The 22,277-nt window shown below is 41.8% G+C and overlaps 1 protein-coding gene across 3 annotated transcripts in view; it reads right to left on the bottom strand.

Annotated features, from left to right (window-relative positions):
* Positions 1 to 264: 264 nt before the first annotated feature.
* LOC115120435 (calpain-1 catalytic subunit-like) overlaps positions 265 to 22,277 on the bottom strand; it is a 34,492-nt gene continuing 12,479 nt past the window's right edge. Inside the window, exons 8-23 of one of the 3 annotated variants that reach the window (XM_065025883.1) lie at positions 21,941 to 22,026; positions 20,137 to 20,211; positions 19,828 to 19,988; positions 19,495 to 19,661; positions 19,144 to 19,155; positions 18,759 to 18,967; positions 18,244 to 18,283; positions 16,813 to 16,881; positions 16,577 to 16,634; positions 16,312 to 16,376; positions 11,312 to 11,380; positions 10,654 to 10,732; positions 5,550 to 5,666; positions 5,286 to 5,338; positions 1,818 to 1,889; positions 265 to 692 (exon numbers count right to left, since the gene is read on the bottom strand). In XM_065025883.1, coding sequence (XP_064881955.1) covers positions 1,863 to 1,889; positions 5,286 to 5,338; positions 5,550 to 5,666; positions 10,654 to 10,732; positions 11,312 to 11,380; positions 16,312 to 16,376; positions 16,577 to 16,634; positions 16,813 to 16,881; positions 18,244 to 18,283; positions 18,759 to 18,967; positions 19,144 to 19,155; positions 19,495 to 19,661; positions 19,828 to 19,988; positions 20,137 to 20,211; positions 21,941 to 22,026 — 1,287 coding nt within the window. In that variant the 3' untranslated portion in view covers positions 265 to 692; positions 1,818 to 1,862. Of the gene's footprint in view, positions 693 to 1,375; positions 1,890 to 5,285; positions 5,339 to 5,549; positions 5,667 to 10,653; positions 10,733 to 11,311; positions 11,381 to 16,311; positions 16,377 to 16,576; positions 16,635 to 16,812; positions 16,882 to 18,243; positions 18,284 to 18,758; positions 18,968 to 19,143; positions 19,156 to 19,494; positions 19,662 to 19,827; positions 19,989 to 20,136; positions 20,212 to 21,940; positions 22,027 to 22,277 lie in introns of those variants that run through there. The other 2 variants (XM_065025882.1, XM_065025881.1) reach the window with 2 other exon arrangements.

The following is a 22,277-nucleotide window of genomic DNA, read 5'->3' as shown; positions in this document are numbered from 1 at the left end:
GGCCATAGACCATAGTGTTGGCCTAACGTTACCATCTGATGCTAACAGCAACATGTCTGTCTTTTAGAATTGTTGAATCGTCTTGTACTCACGTTACTTATAGACAATTGTACATGTATTTCATCTAACCAATCATGTTTAAATAATGTATTTAATCATTCTTGTTTAGCATCAGATATTGTATCACTCTTATATGTAATTATCACAAGTATGTATCTGTGTGTGTTATTATAGGTGTATTCCATAAGATTGCACAAAACACTTTACACATTTAAATGATCTGTTTTGGTTTAATGTACAATTCATGAAATATGTACATATTTCCTTGTACTTAACCCACAAATATGAACTATGTAAAGTAAAATCATATTTTTTCTTTGAATTAATAATATGCAAATGTTTCATTGGTGCTCATAGCGCTGTACTGGATTATAAAGTGTTTAAACAATGTAATACATTTCTGTATAGTGCACATCACTGTTACTCGTATGTTCTGCTTGCAGTACTTCAGGTTAGCAATATGGTGACAGTGTAGTATGTTCTGCTTGCAGTGCTTCAGGTTAGCAATATGGTGACAGTGTAGTATGTTCTGCTTGCAGTACTTCAGGTTAGCAATATGGTGACAGTGTAGTATGTTCTGCATAGTTCTGCAGAAGAACAAGCGTTCGATGACTGATGTCAATGTCTGCCTCCTATTAAAAACAAAAAGGAAACACTAGGTTCAATCTGTCTGATAATCTGATATGTGGTGAGCTGTAATGTTCCAATCAAATGATAGAATCTGCTTTGTTCTGCACTTAAACCAAGAAGTAAGAAACAAAACAAACCCCCCCCCCCAAAAAAAATCACCAATTGGATTCCGTATATAGAAAATCTCATGTAATGTACCAGAAAGTAACCCGTAATGTTTTATAGACTATGAACCAGTCGATGTCTAGAGTACTGTTCAGAGGTTGCACCACAGGTTCCAAACGTGTTGTGGCAAACTGTATGTGTTTTTTTTCTGGGGCCTGGAAGTTTTTCCTGATTTCATGACCTGGTAAGGTTAAACTCTGGGTCCTATTCGTAGGCTAGGTTCCAACGTTAACTTTCTTTTCTCCCTGGCCCGTCTGGGCCAGTTGGCCAAAAATCTACTAGCGTGAACAGAATTACTACTGGCCCGGACATGGTGTAGTTTCTAAATGCAGGGCCTATACTATAGGTTGGCATGCTTTCTCTCAGTATGCAGCTACGCTATTAATAGGCTGTATTTGGTTCAAAGTATTTAAAAGCTGTATAAGCCATTACTTTACGTTATATTAATTACATTAATCTGTTTCTAAAGTATGTCATATATATATATATGCAGTACCAGTTAAATGTTTCAATACACATATTCATTCAAGGGTTTTTCTTTATTTTTTACTGTTTTCTATGAAATAACAAATATGGGATCGTGTAGTAACCCTCCCAAAAAAGTGTTAAACAAATCAAAATATATTTTCTATTTGAGATTCTTCAAAGTAGCTATCCTTTGCCTTCATGACGGCTTTTAGTCCTTTATCAGACTTACAGTTAGTGCATCCATCTTAAGATGGCTAGGGGAGACAACCACACCTCAGTCATAGTAGCCTAAATACATTTCTTCCTTTAAAGTAGCTATCAGCAAAGTCAGTGCTCGTAAGAAAAGACAAGCGTGTGGTGCAAAGAAGGTGCTTCAGGATTATTAATCAAGATGCTCTATCAAGTTTTTTTAAGTGCAACGAAATACTCTGAAATTGTCACGGAGAAGTTTATTGATTTGTCCAGCAAAGCACTGTCGTAGAACTTTTTCAAACCTTACGATTCTAACGGTCTTCTGTCCAGCCTATTTGGTCTGTTGTTTATGCGTACATAGTAATGTACATCCACTGGAAGAAAAAGGAAAGGAAAAAACAACAGTGAGATTTGAATAACACGTTCATTGGTCATATAAAATAGAAACAATGAAATGACATTTTAACACATTGCTAAAGTTGTTCTGGATAACTGCATCTCAGACGGTGTATTTCAGGTTCTTACACTACGTGACCAAAAGTATGTGGACATCTGGATAACTACATCTCAGACGGTGTATTTCAGGTTCTTACACTACGTGACCAAAAGTATGTGGACATCTAGATAACTGCATCTCAGACAGTGTATTTCAGGTTCTTACACTACGTTACCAAAAGTATGTGGACATCTGGATAACTGCATCTCAGACGGTGTATTTCAGGTTCTTACACTACGTGACCAAAAGTATGTGGACGTCTGGATAACTGCATCTCAGACGGTGTATTTCAGGTTCTTACACTACGTGACCAAAGGTATGTGGACATCTGGATAACTGCATCTCAGACAGTGTATTTCAGGTTCTTACACTACGTGACCAAAAGTATGTGGACATCTGGATAACTGCATCTCAGACGGTGTATTTCAGGTTCTTACACTACGTGACCAAAAGTATGTGGACGTCTGGATAACTGCATCTCAGACGGTGTATTTCAGGTTCTTACACTACGTGACCAAAAGTATGTGGACATCTGGATAACTCCATCTCAGACGGTGTATTTCAGGTTCTTACACTATGTGACCAAAAGTATGTGGACATCTGGATAACTGCATCTCAGACGGTGTATTTCAGGTTCTTACACTATGTGACCAAAAGTATGTGGACATCTGGATAACTGCATCTCAGACAGTGTATTTCAGGTTCTTACACTACGTGACCAAAAGTATGTGGACATCTGGATAACTGCATCTCAGACAGTGTATTTCAGGTTCTTACACTACGTGACCAAAGGTATGTGGACATCTGGATAACTGCATCTCAGACAGTGTATTTCAGGTTCTTACACTACGTGACCAAAAGTATGTGGACATCTGGATAACTGCATCTCAGACGGTGTATTTCAGGTTCTTACACTACGTGACCAAAAGTATGTGGACGTCTGGATAACTGCATCTCAGACGGTGTATTTCAGGTTCTTACACTACGTGACCAAAAGTATGTGGACATCTGGATAACTCCATCTCAGACGGTGTATTTCAGGTTCTTACACTATGTGACCAAAAGTATGTGGACATCTGGATAACTGCATCTCAGACGGTGTATTTCAGGTTCTTACACTATGTGACCAAAAGTATGTGGACATCTGGATAACTGCATCTCAGACGGTGTATTTCAGGTTCTTACACTATGTGACCAAAAGTATGTGGACATCTGGATAACTGCATCTCAGACAGTGTATTTCAGGTTCTTACACTACGTGACCAAAAGTATGTGGACATCTGGATAACTGCATCTCAGACAGTGTATTTCAGGTTCTTACACTACGTGACCAAAAGTATGTGGACATCTGGATAACTGCATCTCAGACGGTGTATTTCAGGTTCTTACACTACGTGACCAAAAGTATGTGGACACCTGATCTGTCGAACATCTCATTCCAAAATCATGGGCTTTAACATGGAGTTGGTCCCCCCACTTTGCTGCGGTAACAGCCTCCACTCTTATGGGAAGGATTTGTATATGGGGCGGCAGGTAGCCAAGTGGTTAGAGCATTGGGCCAGTAACTGAAAGGGTGCTAGATCAAATCCCCGAGCTGACAAGGTAAAAATCTGTCATTCTACCCCTGAACAAGGCAGTTAACCCACTGTTCCTAGGCCATCATTGTAAATAAGAATTTGTTCTTAACTGACTTGCCTAGTTAAATAAAGGTTAAAGGTCAGGGTTCTGTAAGTAAAGGTCAGTTGAGGTCAGGGTTCTGTGCAGGCCAGTGAAGTTCTTCCACACTGACAAACAATTTCTGTATGGACCTCGCTTTGTGTAAGTGGGCATTGTCATGCTGAAACAGGAAAGGGTCTTCCCCAAAATGTTGCTACAAAGTTGGAAGCACAGAATAGTCTAGAATATCATTGTATGCTGTAGCATTTCCCTTTATTGGAACAAAGGGGCCAAGTCCGATCCATGGCAAACAGCCCCAGAGCATTATTCCTCCTCCCCCGAATTTTACAGTTGGCACTATGCACTGGGGCAGGAAGCGTTCTACTGGCATCCGCCAAGCACCGATTCGCCCTTCGGACTTGCTAGATGCGTTGCATTGCTTGCTTGCTGTTTTGAGTTTTAGGTTGGGTTTTTGTTTAACGACTTTGTGCCATCTGCTGATGTAAAAAGGGCTTTATAAATAAATATGATTGATTAAAGTGTGATTTATCACTCCAGAGAACACGTTTCCAATGGCGACGAGCTTAACACCACTCGAGCCGACGCCTGGTATAGCGCATGGTGATCTTAGGCTTGTGTGCGGCTGCTCGGCCATGGAAACCCATTTCACGAAGCTCCCAACGACCAGTTCTCGTGCTGATGTTGCAACTAAGGACAGACTATTTTTTACAGGCTACGCGCTTCAGTACTCGGCGGTACCGTTCTATGAGCCGTAGTTGCTCTTAGCCGTTTCCACTTTACAATAACAGCACTTACAGTTGACCGGGGAAGCTCAAGCAGGGCAGAAATTTGACAAACTGACTTGTTGAAAAGGTGGCATCCTTTCAATAGTGTCACGTGTTGAAAGTAACTGAGCTCTTCAGTACGGGCCAATTCTACTGCCAATGTTTGTCTATGGAGATTTTATGGCTGTGTGCTCAATTTTATACACCTGTCAGCAACGGTTGTGGCTGGAATCGCTTAGTCCATTATTTTGAAGGTGTGTCCACATATGTTTCTGTGTATATACAGGACCAGTCAAAAGTTTGGACACCTACTGTACTCATTAAAGGGTTTTTCTTTATTTGAACTATTTTCTATATTGTAGAATAATAATGAAAACATCACAACTATGAAACATATGAAATCACGTAGTGGCCAAGAAAGTGTTAAACAATCAAGATATTTTTTATATTTCAGATTCTTCAAATAGCCACCCTTTTTTTGTTGTCTTGATGACATTTTTGCACAATCTTTGGCATCTCTCAGATAAGAATATGCTGCTTGCACAAACGTGACCTTTGGTTTAAGGCAACGTTTTATGTTGTCTACAATCAATCATCGGAAGGTTTGCTGCGATTTAGACCAATCGAAGCAAGACTTTAGGGCTGTTGTTGCAGCCCAGCACAGCCTAGAACTAACACACCTGATGCAAAATGTTCAGCCAATTATGGCCTTCAGTTTGGACCGTGATTAACGGAATCAGGTGTGTTACTGCAGGGCTGGAGTGAAAGCCCGTACACCTCGTACTGCAGGATCAGAGTTGAAAGTCCCTGGTGCATTATTAACAGTTTATTACCTCATTGTCTCGAAGAGATATGGCCCCTCCCACGTTGAGTTGTCTGAATATTTCTGTTGAAAGTGGCATGAATTACACAATTTTAAATTTCTTTAAATTATACAAAGGCCATGGCTTCAAACACTCATCCTGCAAACTAACTAGGATGATCCTGTGAGTGCCACGAAAGCCTAACTGTACGCGCTCATTAGAATGCCACTGATGGAAAATTAAAAATCCCAGCAGAAAAAAAATTGCTCCTTTTCATTTTAGTTGTGGACTTACTGGCCATGCGGTCCACGCGTAGAACGAGGCTGATGAAACTCTCCAGGCTGATGTTTCCAGAAGATCCACCGTAGCGCAGAGCAATGAGGTTCAACAGACTGTCACTCAGCCTGACCCCTGTGGAGGACAGACAGACCTCACACTTTTATGCCACAGTTATTTCACAGGTATTAAGATGTCGGCCCTGAGGAAGGCGTGTGTCTTGACGGTTCCTGCTCAACTATGCTTTTTTTATTGCTTTATTCTTACATGAATTACTCCATTGTTTTTGGCTCAGAATGTTTGCGCAATAATTTTCTAGGAACGAAAAGCCTTATGGATCATGAAATCGGAAGCTACACACTTTTATCTCTATCTCTATATTACATTCGCTCCTTTGTTATCCCGATGACTAATGTCCAATCACTGCGGGACTCCAAGCTAGGCTGTAAACACTGGCTACATGTCCTCCTCTTCCTAGCATCCTGATGGCTAATGTCCAATCACTGGGGGACTCCAAGCTAGGCTGTAAACACTGGCTACATGTCCTCCTCTTCCTAGCATCCTGATGGCTAATGTCCAATCACTGGGGGACTCCAAGCTAGGCTGTAAACACTGGCTACATGTCCTCCTCTTCCTAGCATCCTGATGGCTAATGTCCAATCACTGGGGACTCCAAGCTAGGCTGTAAACACTGGCTACATGTCCTCCTCTTCCTTGCATCCTGATGGCTAATGTCCAATCACTGGGGGACTCCAAGCTAGGCTGTAAACACTGGCTACATGTCCTCCTCTTCCTAGCATCCTGATGGCTAATGTCCAATCACTGGGGGACTCAAGCTAGGCTGTAAACACTGGCTACATGTCCTCCTCTTCCTAGCATCCTGATGGCTAATGTCCAATCACTGGGGGACTCCAAGCTAGGCTGTAAACACTGGCTACATGTCCTCCTCTTCCTAGCATCCTGATGGCTAATGTCCAATCACTGGGGGACTCCAAGCTAGGCTGTAAACACTGGCTACATGTCCTCCTCTTCCTAGCATCCTGATGGCTAATGTCCAATCACTGGGGGACTCCAAGCTAGGCTGTAAACACTGGCTACATGTCCTCCTCTTCCTAGCATCCTGATGGCTAATGTCCAATCACTGGGGGACTCCAAGCTAGGCTGTAAACACTGGCTACATGTCCTCCTCTTCCTAGCATCCTGATGGCTAATGTCCAATCGCTGGAAAATAAACTTTGAACTCAGAGCAAGGCTTCAATCGCGGAGGGACATCAGGGAATGCTGTGTCTTTGTTTTTACGGAGATGTGGCTTATGGACGTTACACTCAACTCTGCTATTCAACCAGACAACTTTTCAATTTTCCATATCGATCGAGCGGCAGCTTCTGTTAAGAGTAAGGTTAGGGGTATGTTTCCTCGTCAACAATTCCTGGTGTACCGAAGTTGAAAAGATCTCGTTCATCCGACATGGAGTTTCTAATGTTAAAATGTTAAAATACTGACCCCACTATATGCCGAGAGAATTCACGTGTGTTATTAAAGCTGTGTACAAACACCAAGTTGGCACTCAGCGAACTATACAAGATAATTAGCCAGAAAAAGTCCTCTCCCTGGAAGCAGTATTTATTGTCACAGATGATTTTAACCAAGCACATTTCAAATAAAAATGTAATAGGCATATCACCAACATGTATCCTGCCCCACAAGAAAAAATGATGTAGGACTGTTTTGAGAATACTGATTAGAATATGTTCAAAGACTCACCCACCCATGTCTAATCCATCAACATTGGGGAATATACAGTGCATTCGGAAAGTATTCACACCCCTTGACTTTTTACAAATGTTGTTACATTACAGCCTAATTTTAAAACGGATTAAATTAAAATACAATCCACATCAATCTACACACAATACCCTATAATGACAAAGTGAAAATAGGTTTTTAGACATTTTTGCCTCCCTCACAGACAAGCTTAACACATTATATGCTCGCTTCAAGCCAGTCAATACCGAGGCAGTCAATACCGAGCCAGTCAATACCAAGGCAGTCAATACCGAGCCAGTCAATACCAAGGCAGTCAATACCGAGCCAGTCAATACCAAGGCAGTCAATACCGAGCCATCCAGGAAGACACTCGCTGCTTTGAACAACCAGGGTCTTTCTCTCACCGAGGCTGACGTGAGGAAGACTCTGCAAAAGAGTGAACACTCACAAAGCCTCCGGCCCAAAAGGCATCCCTGGCCTCGTCCTCAGAGTGTGTTGACCACTGGGCAGGGGTCTTCTCGGACATCTTCAACCTGTCCCTATCCCTGGCTGTATTGCCCACCTTGCTTCAAGGAGACCACCATCGTCCCAGTGCCCAAGAAAAACAAGGTGCCCAATGACTATCACCCTGTTGCTCTCACCCCAGTCCTAATGAAGTGCTTTGAGAGGCTGGTAAATGGCCCACATCAAAGCCAGCATGCCATGTACACTGCATCCACTCTAATTAGCCTACCGCTCCAACAGATCCACAGAAGATGCCATGTCCATCGCTATTCACGCGGCTGTAACACATCTGGACAAGAGAAACACCTACGTGAGAATGCTGTTCATTGACTATAGTTCAGCATTCAACACTATTTCTACCTACAAACTCGACACGAAGCTCAGAGCTCAGGGTCTGGATAACAACCAACACAACTGGATCCTGGATTTCTTGATGGACAGACCACAGTCTGTAACAATTGGAAGCAACACTTCCTCGACACTGTCTCTCCCTGTTCACCCACTGTGTGACTTTCCACGACACCAACTCCATCATAAGGTTGCTGATGACCCCACGGTTGTAGGCCTGATAACCAACAACGACAAGTCAGCCTATAGGAAGGAGGTAAGTGAACTGGCATTGTGGTGTCAAGACAACAACCTCTCCCTCAATGTCAGAAAAACAAAGGAGTTGATTGTTGACTTTAGGAAGCAGAGGAGGGAACATGCCCCGATCCACATCAATGGGAATGCAGTAGAGAGAGTCTGAAGTTTTAAGTTCCTCATCATCCACATCACAGAGGACATGGACACCACCACTCTTGTCAAGGGGGAGCAACAGCGTCTCTACTTCCTTAGGCTGCTGAAGATATGTGGTATGCCACCTTAGCTTCTCTCCAAATTCAACCTCTGCACCATTGACAGCATCGTGACCTGGTTGCATCACAGCCTGGTGCGTGAATCGCTCAGTCCATGTCTGCAAGGCCCTCCAGCAGGTGATGAAGACTGCTCAGTACATCACTGGGACCGTGCGCCCACCAATCCAGGACATCTACTCGAAAAGTTGCCTGAGTAAGCATCATCAAGGACCCCACACACCCCAGCCACGAGCTGTTCTCTCCCTTACCGTCAGGCAGATGGTATCAGAGCATGAGGTCTGATAGAAACTCTCAGAGCCTGTTGGTATCTACGAGCCATCAGACTGCTGAACACTTGAACTAGACTGACCATCCGCTATAATTCTAACCCTAACTGGACTGACCACCTGCTCTGATTCTAACCCTAACAGGACTGACCACCTGCTCTGATTCTCACCCTAACAGGACTGACCACCTGCTCTGATTCTAACCCTAACAGGACTGACCACCTGCTCTGATTCTAACCCTAACAGGACTGACCACCTGCTCTGATTCTAACCCTAACAGGACTGACCACCTGCTCTGATTCTAACCCCAACAGGACTGACCACCTGCTCTGATTCTAACCCCAACAGGACTGACCACCTGCTCTTATTCTAACCCCAACAGGACTGACCACCTGCTCTTATTCTCACCCTAACTGGACTGACCACCTGCTCTGATTCTAACCCTAACAGGACTGACCACCTGCTCTGATTCTAACCCTAACAGGACTGACCACCTGCTCTTATTCTAACCCCAACAGGACTGACCACCTGCTCTTATTCTCACCCTAACTGGACTGACCACCTGCTCTGATTCTAACCCTAACAGGACCGACCACCTGCTCTGATTCTCCGCACCGTAGAACACAAGCACTCACTCATGCACACACACACACACACACACACACACACACACACGCACGCACGCACAAACAGACACGATACACACACACGCTACACACATATCACATGCGACCAGACTCTTATTATGATTGCTAAATACTAATCACTGCACAAATTAAACACTTGCCCCCCCCCCCCAAATTCCTCCTTCCCCAAACCACGTGTAAATATTGGACTATAAATTGTGCCTTCCTGTATTATACTCATGCTAAACTGTTTATTCTATTCTACTGAGCCACTTACTTTATGTTGGTATTCTTATCCTTTATTATTCCTTGTTATTGTTCCATGGTAGAGAAGGAACCTGCCAGGAAGCATTTCATTGGACGGTGTATACCATGTGTTTCCTGTATACATGCGACTAATAAAAAAACGTTAAACTTTAAACTATTGAGCAGCAAACAGACTGCTGTTTAGTCGTAACGGCAGAGGTTACTTTAATCCTTCTGGTCATCCTAATTTGACAGTCCTAACTCTTCAGTCATGCTGTTTAGTCCTAACGGCAGAGGTTACTTTAATCCTTCTGGTCATCCTAATTTGACAGTCCTAACTCTTCAGTCATGCTGTTTAGTCCTAACGGCAGAGGTTACTTTAATCCTTCTGGTCATCCTAATTTGACAGTCCTAACTCTTCAGTCAAGCTGTTTAGTCCTAACGGCAGAGGTTACTTTAATCCTTCTGGTCATCCTAATTTGACAGTCCTAACTCTTCAGTCATGCTGTTTAGTCCTAACGGCAGAGGTTACTTTAATCCTTCTGGTCATCCTAATTTGACAGTCCTAACTCTTCAGTCATGCTGTTTAGTCCTAACGGCAGAGGTTACTTTAATCCTTCTGGTCATCCTAATTTGACAGTCCTAACTCTTCAGTCATGCTGTTTAGTCCTAACGGCAGAGGTTACTTTAATCCTTCTGGTCATCCTAATTTGACAGTCCTAACTCTTCAGTCATGCGTTGATGTCAGTCGGAGATTGCTAGTTAGGTGGCCAGATTTTTACATGAGTCCCTATAAGCAGGTACGGTTATGTAAGGTCAGTGGCAGGCCCTGTTTGTTGGTCTAGCCAGAAGTTACCTGAAGCCATGATTGCGTTCCTCAGTTGACTCAATGACAACATTCCGGAACGGTTCACATCTGAACGTAAGAAGATGTCCTGGAAGATATAAGAAAATATTCATATTTTCAAATATTCTGGAAAAAATAGTTTTTTTTTGTTTGTTTGTTTGTTTTTTAAATAAATTTTACCCCCTTTTTTTCTCCCCGATTTTTCTCCCCAATTGTTTTTAGTAGTTACTATCTTGTCTCATCACTACAACTCCGGTACGGGCTCGCTCGGGAGAGACGAAAGATCGAAAGTCTTGCGTCCTCCGAAACACAACCCAACCAAGCCGCACTGCTTCTTAATTAACACGCATCCTAGCCAGCAGCCAGCCGCACCAATGTGTCGGAGGAAACACAGTGCACCTAGCGACCTGGTCAGCGTGCACTGCGCCCGGCCCACCACAGGAGTCGCTAGTGCGCGTTGAGCCAAGGATATTCCTACCGGCCAAACCCTCCCTAACCCGGACGACGCTGTACGCTGTGCATCGCCCCATGGACCTCCCGGTCGCGGCCGGCTACGACAGAGCCTGGGCTCAAACCCAGAGTCTCACTGGCCTTAGACCACTGCGCCACCCGGGAGGCTGTATTTAGATGTTTAATAACCTTTTACCACACTTACTAATTAATTTACCTTGTACACGGTAACTTTTCTCCATAGACGTAGAAATTCAGAACTGTTCAGTTTTCCAGTGATTGATGTCTGGAGAAGGAATGGTTAAGGAAATCTACAAAGGCAAAATATAAAAAGTCTGTACATTTTGCCCTGTAAATGTTGCTAAATGTTGCTAAAGCCATATGTTTAGTTATGTGGTCTTTGTTATGTTGGTGGAACTAACTGCAGTGCCTTGCAAAAGTATTCACCCTCCTTGGCATTTTTCCTAATTTGTTGCATTACAACCTGTAATTTAAATGGATTTTAATTTGGATTTCATGTAATGGACATACACAAAATAGTCCAAATTGTTGAAGTGAAATTTAAAAAATAACTTGTTTCAAAAAATTATCTAAAATAAAAAACAGAAAAGTGGTGCGTGCATGTATTCACCCCCTTTGATATGAAGCCCCTAAATAAGATCTGGTGCAACCAATTACCTTCAGAAGTCACATCATTAGTTAAATAAAGTCCACCTGGGTGCAATCTAAGTGTCACATGATCTGTCACATGATCTCAGTATATATACACCTGTTCTGAAAGGATCCAGAGTCTCCAACACCACTGAGCAAGGGGCACCACCAAGCAAGTGACACAATGAAGACCAAGGAGCTCTCCAAACAGGTCAGGGACAAAGTTGTGGAGAAGTACCGATCAGGTTTGGGTTATAAAAAAATATCCAAAACTTTGAACATCCCACGGAGCACAATTAAATCGAATTATTAAAAAATGGAAAGAATATGGCACCACAACAAACCTACCAAGAGAGGGCAGCCCACCAAAACTCACGGAGCAGGCAAGGAGGGCATTAATCAGAGGCAACAAAGAGACCAAAGATAACCCTGAAGGAGCTGCAAAGCTCTATAGCGGAGATTGGAGTATCTGTCCGTAGGACCACTTTAAGCCGTACAATCCACAGAGCTGGGCTTTACGGGAGAGTGGGCAGAAAAAAAAAACACAAGCATTTAGTTAGGTAGTACTGCACTGTTGGAGCTGGGAACACAAGCATTTAGTTAGGTAGTACTGCACTGTTGGAGCTGGGAACACAAGCATTTAGTTAGGTAGTACTGCACTGTTGGAGCTGGGAACACAAGCATTTAGTTAGGTAGTACTGCACTGTTGGAGCTGGGAACACAAGCATTTAGTTAGATACTACTGCACTGTTGGAGCTGGGAACGCAAGCATTTAGTTAGGTAGTACTGCACTGTTGGAGCTGGGAACATAAGCATTTAGTTAGGTAGTACTGCACTGTTGGAGCTGGGAACATAAGCATTTAGGTAGGTAGTACTGCACTGTTGGAGCTGGGAACAGAAGCATTTAGTTAGGTAGTACTGCACTGTTGGAGCTGGGAACATAATCGTTTAGTTAGGTAGTACTGCACTATTGGAGCTGGGAGCATAATCATTTAGTTAGGTAGTACTGCACTGTTGGAGCTGGGAGCATAATCATTTAGTTAGGTAGTACTGCACTGTTGGAGCTGGGAACGCAAGCATTTAGTTAGGTAGTACTGCACTTTTGGAGCTGGGAACATAATCATTTAGTTAGGTAGTACTGCACTGTTGGAGCTGGGAACATAATCATTTAGTTAGGTAGTACTGCACTGTTGGAGCTGGGAACATAATCATTTAGTTAGGTAGTACTGCACTGTTGGAGCTGGGAACATAATCATTTAGTTAGGTAGTACTGCACTGTTGGAGCTGGGAACAGAAGCATTTAGTTAGGTAGTACTGCACTGTTGGAGCTGGGAACAGAAGCATTTAGTTAGGTAGTACTGCACTGTTGGAGCTGGGAACAGAAGCGTTTAGTTAGGTAGTACTGCACTGTTGGAGCTGGGAACACAAGCATTTAGTTAGGTAGTACTGCACTGTTGGAGCTGGGAACATAATCATTTAGTTAGGTAGTACTGCACTGTTGGAGCTGGGAGCATAATCATTTAGTTAGGTAGTACTGCACTGTTGGAGCTGGGAACATAATCTTTTAGTTAGGTAGTACTGCACTGTTGGAGCTGGGAGCATAATCATTTAGTTAGGTAGTACTGCACTGTTGGAGCTGGGAACACAAGCATTTAGTTAGGTAGTACTGCACTGTTGGAGCTGGGAACATAATAATTTAGTTAGGTAGTACTGCACTGTTGGAGCTGGGAACACACGCATTTAGTTAGGAAGTACTGCACTGTTGGAGCTGGGAGCATAATCATTTAGTTAGGTAGTACTGCACTGTTGGAGCTGGGAACATAATCATTTAGTTAGGTAGTACTGCACTGTTGGAGCTGGGAACACAAGCATTTAGTTAGGTAGTACTGCACTGTTGGAGCTGGGAACACAAGCATTTAGTTAGGTAGTACGGCACTGTTGGAGCTGGGAACACAAGCATTTAGTTAGGTAGTACTGCACTGTTGGAGCTGGGAACACAAGCATTTAGTTAGGTAGTACTGCACTGTTGGAGCCGGGAACATAATCATTTAGTTAGGTAGTACTGCACTGTTGGAGCCGGGAGCATAATCATTTAGTTAGGTAGTACTGCACTGTTGGAGCTAGTTGGAGCAAGCATTTTGCGACACACGTGATAACATTGCAAAATCAGTATACACAACCAATAAAATTTGATTTGATAAGCAGGGCTTGGTTATAACCCTGAATGGTAGACCAACGGGTAGCTGTAGATAGATCAACTCTCCAGTAGGAGGTGCTGTAGACAGATCAACTCTCCAGTAGGAGGTGCTGTAATAGATCAACTATCCAGTAGGAGGTGCTGTAGATAGATCAACTCTCCAGTATGAGGTGCTGTAGATAGATCAGCTCTCCAGTAGGAGGTGCTGTAGATAGATCAACTCTCAAGGAGGTGCTGCCCAGCCTATTGTTTTTTTTTTTGTATTAGTGGATATCACGTTGAAGATCTGATTTTTTTTTTTATGAAAACAAATTCAAAATATCGTATATAAGGTTTGTCTATGTGGAAATTTGGTCACCATGATGACATAATCCTGTGGAAATTTGGTCACCATGATGACATAATCCTGTGGAAATTTGGTCACCATGATGACATAATCCTGTGGAAATTTGGTCACCATGATGACATAATCCTGTGGAAATTTGGTCACCATGATGACATAATCCTGTGGAAATTTGGTCACCATGATGACATAATCCTGTGGAAATTTGGTCACCATGATGACATAATCCTGTGGAAATTTGACCCTCAAAATAACAGTGCAACTGACCTTTTTTTTTTTAAATCCAATGTATTTTCCACATAGATTCCACGTCACAATACATTGACAAATGATGTTGATTATTATCCAGTTTGTACCCAGTGGAATGGTATTGTCTCTTATCTGTCCACTGTGTCTGCATTGAGGACAGATTTCCTGGTCCCTAACTGTATACTAATTATTTCACTGGTAGTCTTTACAAATAATATGCAGTTATTTCTTTTAAAACACATATTGATGTCATAAGTCAATGGTGCCACATGTCAATTATTTAAGAAGGCGTTATAATTATGATTTAAATCATTCTCAATGGGATTAAGGTCTGGGGAGTTTCCTGGCCATGGACCCAAAATATTGATGCTTTGTTTCCTGATCATTGACTTGTTAATTGTTTACTCCATGTGTAACTCTGTGTTGTCTGTTCACACTGCTATGCTTTATCTTGGCCAGGTCGCAGTTGTAAATGAGAACTTGTTCTCAACTAGCCTACCTGGTTAAATAAAGGTGAAAAAAAAAAAAAAAAAAAATCACTGTCCAGATCCAGAAAATGACTTTACCCCAGTCCTAAGCAGTCCAATCCCTGTACCTTTTGCAGAATATCAGTCTGACCCTGATGTTTTTCCTGGAGAGAAGTGGCTTCTTTGCTGCCCTTCTTGACACCAGGCCATCCTCCAAAAGTCTTTGCCTCACTGTGCGTGTGTAACGGATGTGAAATGGCTAACTAGTTAGCGGTGTTCACGCTAGTTTCCCTTGCAAGGGCCGTGGCTTTTGTGGAGCGATGGGTAACGATGCTTTGTGGGTGACTGTTGTTGATGTGTGCAGAGGGTCCCTGGTTCGCGCCCGGGTATGGGCGAGGGGGCGGTCTAAAGTTATACTGTTACACGTGCAGATGCACTCACACGTGCCTGCTGCCATTCCTGAGCAAGCTCTGTACTGGTTGTGCCCCGATCCAGCAGCTGAATCAACTTTAGGAAACGGTCCTGGCGCTTGCTGGAATTTCTTGGGCGCCCTGAAGCCTTCTTGGCAACAATTGAACCGCTCTCCTAGACGTTCCTGATGATCCAATAAATGGTTGATTTAGGTGCAATCTTACTGGCAGCAATATCCTTGCCTGTGAAGCCCTTTTTGTGCAAAAAATTATGACGGCACGTGTTTCCTTGCAGGTAACCATGGTTGACAGAGGAAGAACAATGATTCCAAGCACCACCCTCCTTTTGAAGCTTCCAGCCTGTTATTCAAACTCAGCATGACAGAGTGGTCTCCAGCCTTGTCCTCGTCAACACTCACACCTGTGTTAACGAGAGAATCACTGACATGATGTCAGCTGGTCCTTTTGTGGCAGGGCTGAAATGCAGTGGAAATGTTTTGGGGGGGGATTCAGTTCATGTGCATGGCAAAGAGGGACTTTGCAATGAATTTCAATTCATCTGATCAATCTTCATAACATTCTGGAGTATATGCAAATTTCTATCATACAAACTGAGGCAGCAGACTTTGTGAAAATTAATATTTGTGTCATTCTCAAAACTTTTGGCCACGACTGTATACCTGTCTACAAAGGTGGGCACAATCAGGATGTAGAAACAATCAGGACAAAGCATGTTAGCACCAGCTATAAACGGGGCCTAAGGGTCAAAACTTCTACATTCATTCACAGATTTTACTGCTACATGGGAGTTTTGAACAATGTACTCTTGTAAAGTACTCTTCAAGATGTTTCACGACAGAAAACATAATGGGAGACTGTCACTAAGCTCATGAAGGATACATCCATTAAGGCCAACATGCTGCGACAGGACTCCAAGCTGAAGCCTTGTGTTTTCTTTGCATATCCTGTATAGAATGGGAAAAAGGCTGGCACATCAAAAAACATCCTACGGATTCCACCAAGCAACACATTGCTCAGCAAACACACACCGTATCCTTGTGTGTGATTCTGATCTCATCACAACTAATGTATGTCTGTTCAAACTCCTGCTTTTGGTGACAAATGACTGGGAATCTCCGTGGTGATTGATTTTCTCTCTATATACCTTGGAGGAGAGTTTCATGTAGAATCCTCTGAAGCTGTTCAGCATCCACCTCCTCAAACTTTTCAGTGAAAATAAAACACATATTATTATTATATATATATAATATATATATATATATAGTTTAACAATTGTTAAAAAGTAGTAATATTCTCAAATGCTATAATTTTTATTTGTTTTTGTGTTTTAATTTCACATGGCCTTGTTTTGTGTTCAAATGAAACATATTAGGAACTTGCCTGATCAGAATATTGCCGAAACAGAGTTTGTTTGTTGTCCATATCTGCTCTATTGTGAGTAGGCATGGGCTAAAAAAAAATGAAATATACGTTTTTAAAAAGGAAGACAATATCAGAAGATAAATAAAAAATACACGGTTCACCTTAAATACCTTGGGGATTCCCTCAATATCTACATATCTACATATGGGATGAAATAAGGTTTTCCTTAAATACCTTGGGGATTCCCTCAATATCTACATATCTACATATGGGATGAAATAAGGTTTTCCTTAAATACCTTGGGATTCCCTCAATATCTACATATCTACATATGGGATGAAATAAGGTTTTCCTTAAATACCTTGGGGATTCCCTCAATATCTACATATCTACATATGGGATGAAATAAGGTTTTCCTTAAATACCTTGGGGATTCCCTCAATATCTACATATCTACATATGGGATGAAATAAGGTTTTCCTTAAATACCTTGGGGATTCCCTCAATATCTACATATCTACATATGGGATGAAATAAGGTTTTCCTTAAATACCTTGGGGATTCCCTCAATATCTACATATCTACATGTGGGATGAAATAAGGTTTTCCTTAAATACCTTGGGGATTCCCTCAATATCTACATATCTACATGTGGGATGAAATAAGGTTTTCCTTAAATACCTTGGGGATTCCCTCAATATCTACATATCTACATATGGGATGAAATAAGGTTTTCCTTAAATACCTTGGGGATTCCCTCAATATCTACATATCTACATATGGGATGAAATAAGGTTTTCCTTAAATACCTTGGGGATTCCCTCAATATCTACATATCTACATATGGGATGAAATAAGGTTTTCCTTAAATACCTTGGGGATTCCCTCAATATCTACATATCTACATATGGGATGAAATAAGGTTTTCCTTAAATACCTTGGGGATTCCCTCAATATCTACATATCTACATATGGGATGAAATAAGGTTTTCCTTAAATACCTTGGGGATTCCCTCAATATCTACATATCTACATATGGGATGAAATAAGGTTTTCCTTAAATACCTTGGGGATTCCCTCAATATCTACATATCTACATATGGGATGAATTAAGGTTTTCCTTAAATACCTTGGGGATTCCCTCAATATCTACATATCTACATATGGGATGAATTAAGGTTTTCCTTAAATACCTTGGGGATTCCCTCAATATCTACATATCTACATATGGGATGAAATAAGGTTTTCCTTAAATACCTTGGGGATTCCCTCAATATCTACATATCTACATATGGGATGAAATAAGGTTTTCCTTAAATACCTTGGGGATTCCCTCAATATCTACATATCTACATGTGGGATGAAATAAGGTTTTCCTTAAATACCTTGGGGATTCCCTCAATATCTACATATCTACATATGGGATGAAATAAGGTTTTCCTTAAATACCTTGGGGATTTCCACAATATCTTGGTCATTTGAGTTTTCACTGAGGAAAAAAATGAACACTGTTGTTTCTGTTAGGAAAACATAAATGATAGTGAAACTCAGCCCAGGATTCAATCCTTGTTGATAATGCAGATTTTAAAGTCAAAGCTACAGCGTTCGCAGAGATTGCATTCACAGTAAAACATTGCAGATATTGGCTCAATTGAAAATGACCTTTGGTGCATTGTTTACAGGCGCAAACGGATTGAATCCCGGTCCTAATATTTGCTATGATCACTGACTGAAAAAAAATATGTGACATTAATTATAGTTCACGCAAGTTACAAAATTCCATATTGGTTTCCCTGAAAGCAATCTATGGATAAGCTGGGACCGCAATCCATGCTTTGGATACATTCTTCACGCTTTATGTCCAAATCATCTTAAACTAACTTTTTTTGTAAGGAAACCAATATGAAATGATGTAACTTGGATAAACAACCCTTTCATTATGAATGGGGAGGAGCTGTGCTTACTGGATGTGGGCCTCCACCTTGGAGAGGATGGACAAGATAAAGGAGGCGGTTTCGTTTGGGTTGAAGGCTGATGGCACGATCAGGTATTCACCAGGTTTCAGCCTGGAGAACACCACCACTTCCCGAGCATTCAGGTAGTTCTTTGTTTGGGCGACAGGCACATTGTTGTTGAAGAAGGAGGCAGGAAACTTCCCCCTCTGTCCTTTGAACTGAGATCACAATCATAGAATGTTTTACATAAGGCTGCAGATCATTTCCAATTCAAATCTGGACCTTGAAGCCATTTCTACCACATGTGATGATCCATTATATTGGCCAGATAGTCTAGTGGCCGCTCTAACTTTTATAACGTTATTTGTGAAATGTATGTTTAAAAGTGACTTACTTGGGCAGGCACCTGTTAGAAAGTAAAACAAAGACAATTAAATTGCAGGAACAATAGCATACCTGGGCCAGTTGAATGTATTGTTCTGGGATAACATCCTACATGTAGGTTCACAAATGGGCATATTTGCATTGAGAACTGCACAGTGCCAACATACGTAAGAGGACCTTACAAAGAGATCTCCCGTTTAACTACTGACATGACAGTTTATGGCACAATAACAGTGAAACAAAGTCCTCAGAGGAAGCATGTAGCTTTGCTTCAATCTGTACATGTTTTTTGGGGGATAAAGTTGAGATAAACTACAGTATGTAACATAACGAAAGGCGTGCACTAAAGAAAGGCACCGACCTCGAAGATGTTGATGCCGATGTGGAGACTTTTGACCAGGCGTCTGTTTCTCTTGTCAGGCTTCTGCATCAGAGACACCAACATGTTGTTGTCGCCCTGTGTCTCAGAGCAGTCCCTGTCTAATCCCTCGATCTTCACCCGATACTGGGGATTGGTCCAGAAACTGTCTGGGAGACACAAAAATATGGACATGTTGACGGTAAATTCTGGTCATTTATAGTCATCAACTGCAAATAATTCCTTGATGAAAGCAAAACCTTTCAATCAAGGTAAGATTTACCTGGGAAATTCATGAACGGCATATAATTCTGTGTCAATCAAGGTAAGATTTACCTGGGAAATTCATGCAACCTCCAGCAGTGGTTCCAGCAACCCATCTGCCATCATGTAAGGAGTGTGTCCAAAGACCTTTAGAGTTGCCGTCGAGAAAATCAGGGCACAGACAGCAGATAGTCACATCTGTGAAGTGCCTACAGAAGTCTTCCATTGTCATCCTGAGAAGACAACCAAAATTGTGAATTGGTTCTGGTATTGAAATATCAGTATAGACGTGTACTGACACTGTACTGTATGTGTTAATCGCTTACAACAAAATATTAACAAGGTCTGCAAAACAAATTTATGCATTATAATATGGTTTACCAGAATTCCCCATCCTCTTTCACTGACAGACACATCTTCCGATCGTCAGGACTCACTGTTTGCCACATGGAAGACCTGATTGAAGTACAAACATGTCAATAGTTTGGATGCGGTAAGGCCACTGGTTAGTTAGTGGTAAGTGCTCCAGAGACTAGGCTCTGGACACTACCGGTCCAAAGTTTTAAAACAACTAATAATTTTTTTTTTTTTTAATGTTTTCTACATTGTAGAATAATAGTGAAGACATCAAGACTATAAAATAACACATGGAATCATGTAGTAACCAAAAAAAGACTGAAACAAATCAAAATATATTTTAGATTTTAGATTCTTCAAACAGCCACACTTTGCCTTGATGACAGCTTTGCACACTCTTGGAATTCTCTCAACCAGCTTCACCTGGAATGCTTTTCCAACAATCTTGAAGGAGTTCCCACATATGCTGAGCACTTGTTGGCTGTTTTCCTTCACTCTGCTGTCCGACTCATCCCAAACCATCTCAATTGGGTTGAGGTCGGGTGACTATGGAGGCCAGGTCATCTGATGCAGCACTCTATCACTCTCTTTCTTCGTCAAATAGCCCTTACACAGCCTGGAGGTGTGTTGGGTCATTGTCCTGTTGAAAAACAAATTATAGTCCCACTAAGCGCAAAACAGATGGGATGGTGTATCACTGCAGAATGCTGTGGTGGCCATTCTGGTTAAGTGTACATAGAATTCTAAATAAATCACAGACATCGTCAACAGCAATGCACCCCTACACCATAACACCTCCTCTTCCATGTTTTACGTGGGGAAATATACGGAGATCATCCGTTCACCTACTCTGTGTCTTACAAAGACACGGTGGTTGGAGCCAAAAATCTCCAATTTGGACTCCAGATAGATTTCCACAGGTCTAATGTCCATTGCTTGTGTTTTTTGGCTCAAGAAAGTCCCTTATTCTTATTGGTGTCCTTTAGTAGTAGTTTATTTGCAGCGGGCCTGACGCACAGTCTCCTCTGAACAGTTGATGTTGAGTTGTGTCTGAACTCTGTGAAGCATTTATTTGGGCTGCAATTTCTGAGGCTGGTAACTTGAATGAACATATCCTCTGCAGCAGAGGTAACTCTGGGTCTTCATTTCCTGTGGAGGTCCTCATGAGAGCCAGTTTCATCACAGCGTTTGATGGTTTTTGCGACTGCACTTGAAGAAACTTTCAAAGTTCTTGACATTTTCCCTATTGACTTACCTTCATGTCTTAAAATAATGATGGACTGTCATTTCTCTACTTATTTGAGCTGTTCTTGCCATAATATGGACTTGGTCTTTTACCAAACAGGGCTGTCTTCTGTAAACACCACTACCTTGTCACAACACAACTGATTGGCTCAAATGCATTAAGAAGGAAAGAAAATACACAAATTAACTCTTAAGAAAGTAATTGAAATGCATTCCAGGTGACTACCTCGTGAAGCTGGTTGAGAGAATGCCAAGAGTGTGCAAAGCTGTCGTCAAGACAAAGAGTGTCTATTTGAAGAATCTCAAATATAAAATATATGTTTGATTAGATTTTTGGTTACTACATCATTCCATATCTGTTATTTGAGTGTGTTGATGTCTTCACTATTATTTTATAATGTATAAAATAGTAAAAATAAAGAAAAACCCTTAAATGAGTAGGTGTTCTAAAACTTTTGACAGGTAGTGTATATATAAACAAAATATGTAGACTATACTGCTGATACAGCAAAACAGAACAATTACACATCCTGAGGAAGAATCTAATGAACAAAGTTATCTATTGTGAATAGCTAGTTCATACTTATCGCTCCAGCCTCCCTTCCACTCTCCCCGGCCCCAGGGGTTGAAGAGGCGGATCAGATTCACTGGCCTGCCTTGGCTCATGATCTGTGGAAGAAACCAGAATGAACACCAGCTGTAATCTCAGAGCAGGAAATGAATCTGGGTCCCCGATGTGACAAACCAGCATCTTGACCATTAGACCAAGAGGAATTCCATAGCGGACCGAATGCTGGCACTATTTTAGAAGTCTCAGGCAAGGCTGCCTCATCACAAGACCACGAGTCCAACTCATGTTCGCTACACAGGGATAGGGTAAATTGTTCATGGCAGAATTATACCACACTTCCTCTCCCATT

The sequence above is a fragment of the Oncorhynchus nerka genome, linkage group LG12, assembly GCF_034236695.1.
Source record: "Oncorhynchus nerka isolate Pitt River linkage group LG12, Oner_Uvic_2.0, whole genome shotgun sequence".
In the NCBI taxonomy this organism is placed as follows: Eukaryota; Metazoa; Chordata; class Actinopteri; order Salmoniformes; family Salmonidae; genus Oncorhynchus; species Oncorhynchus nerka.
This window is presented reverse-complemented; position numbering and strand designations above follow the sequence as displayed.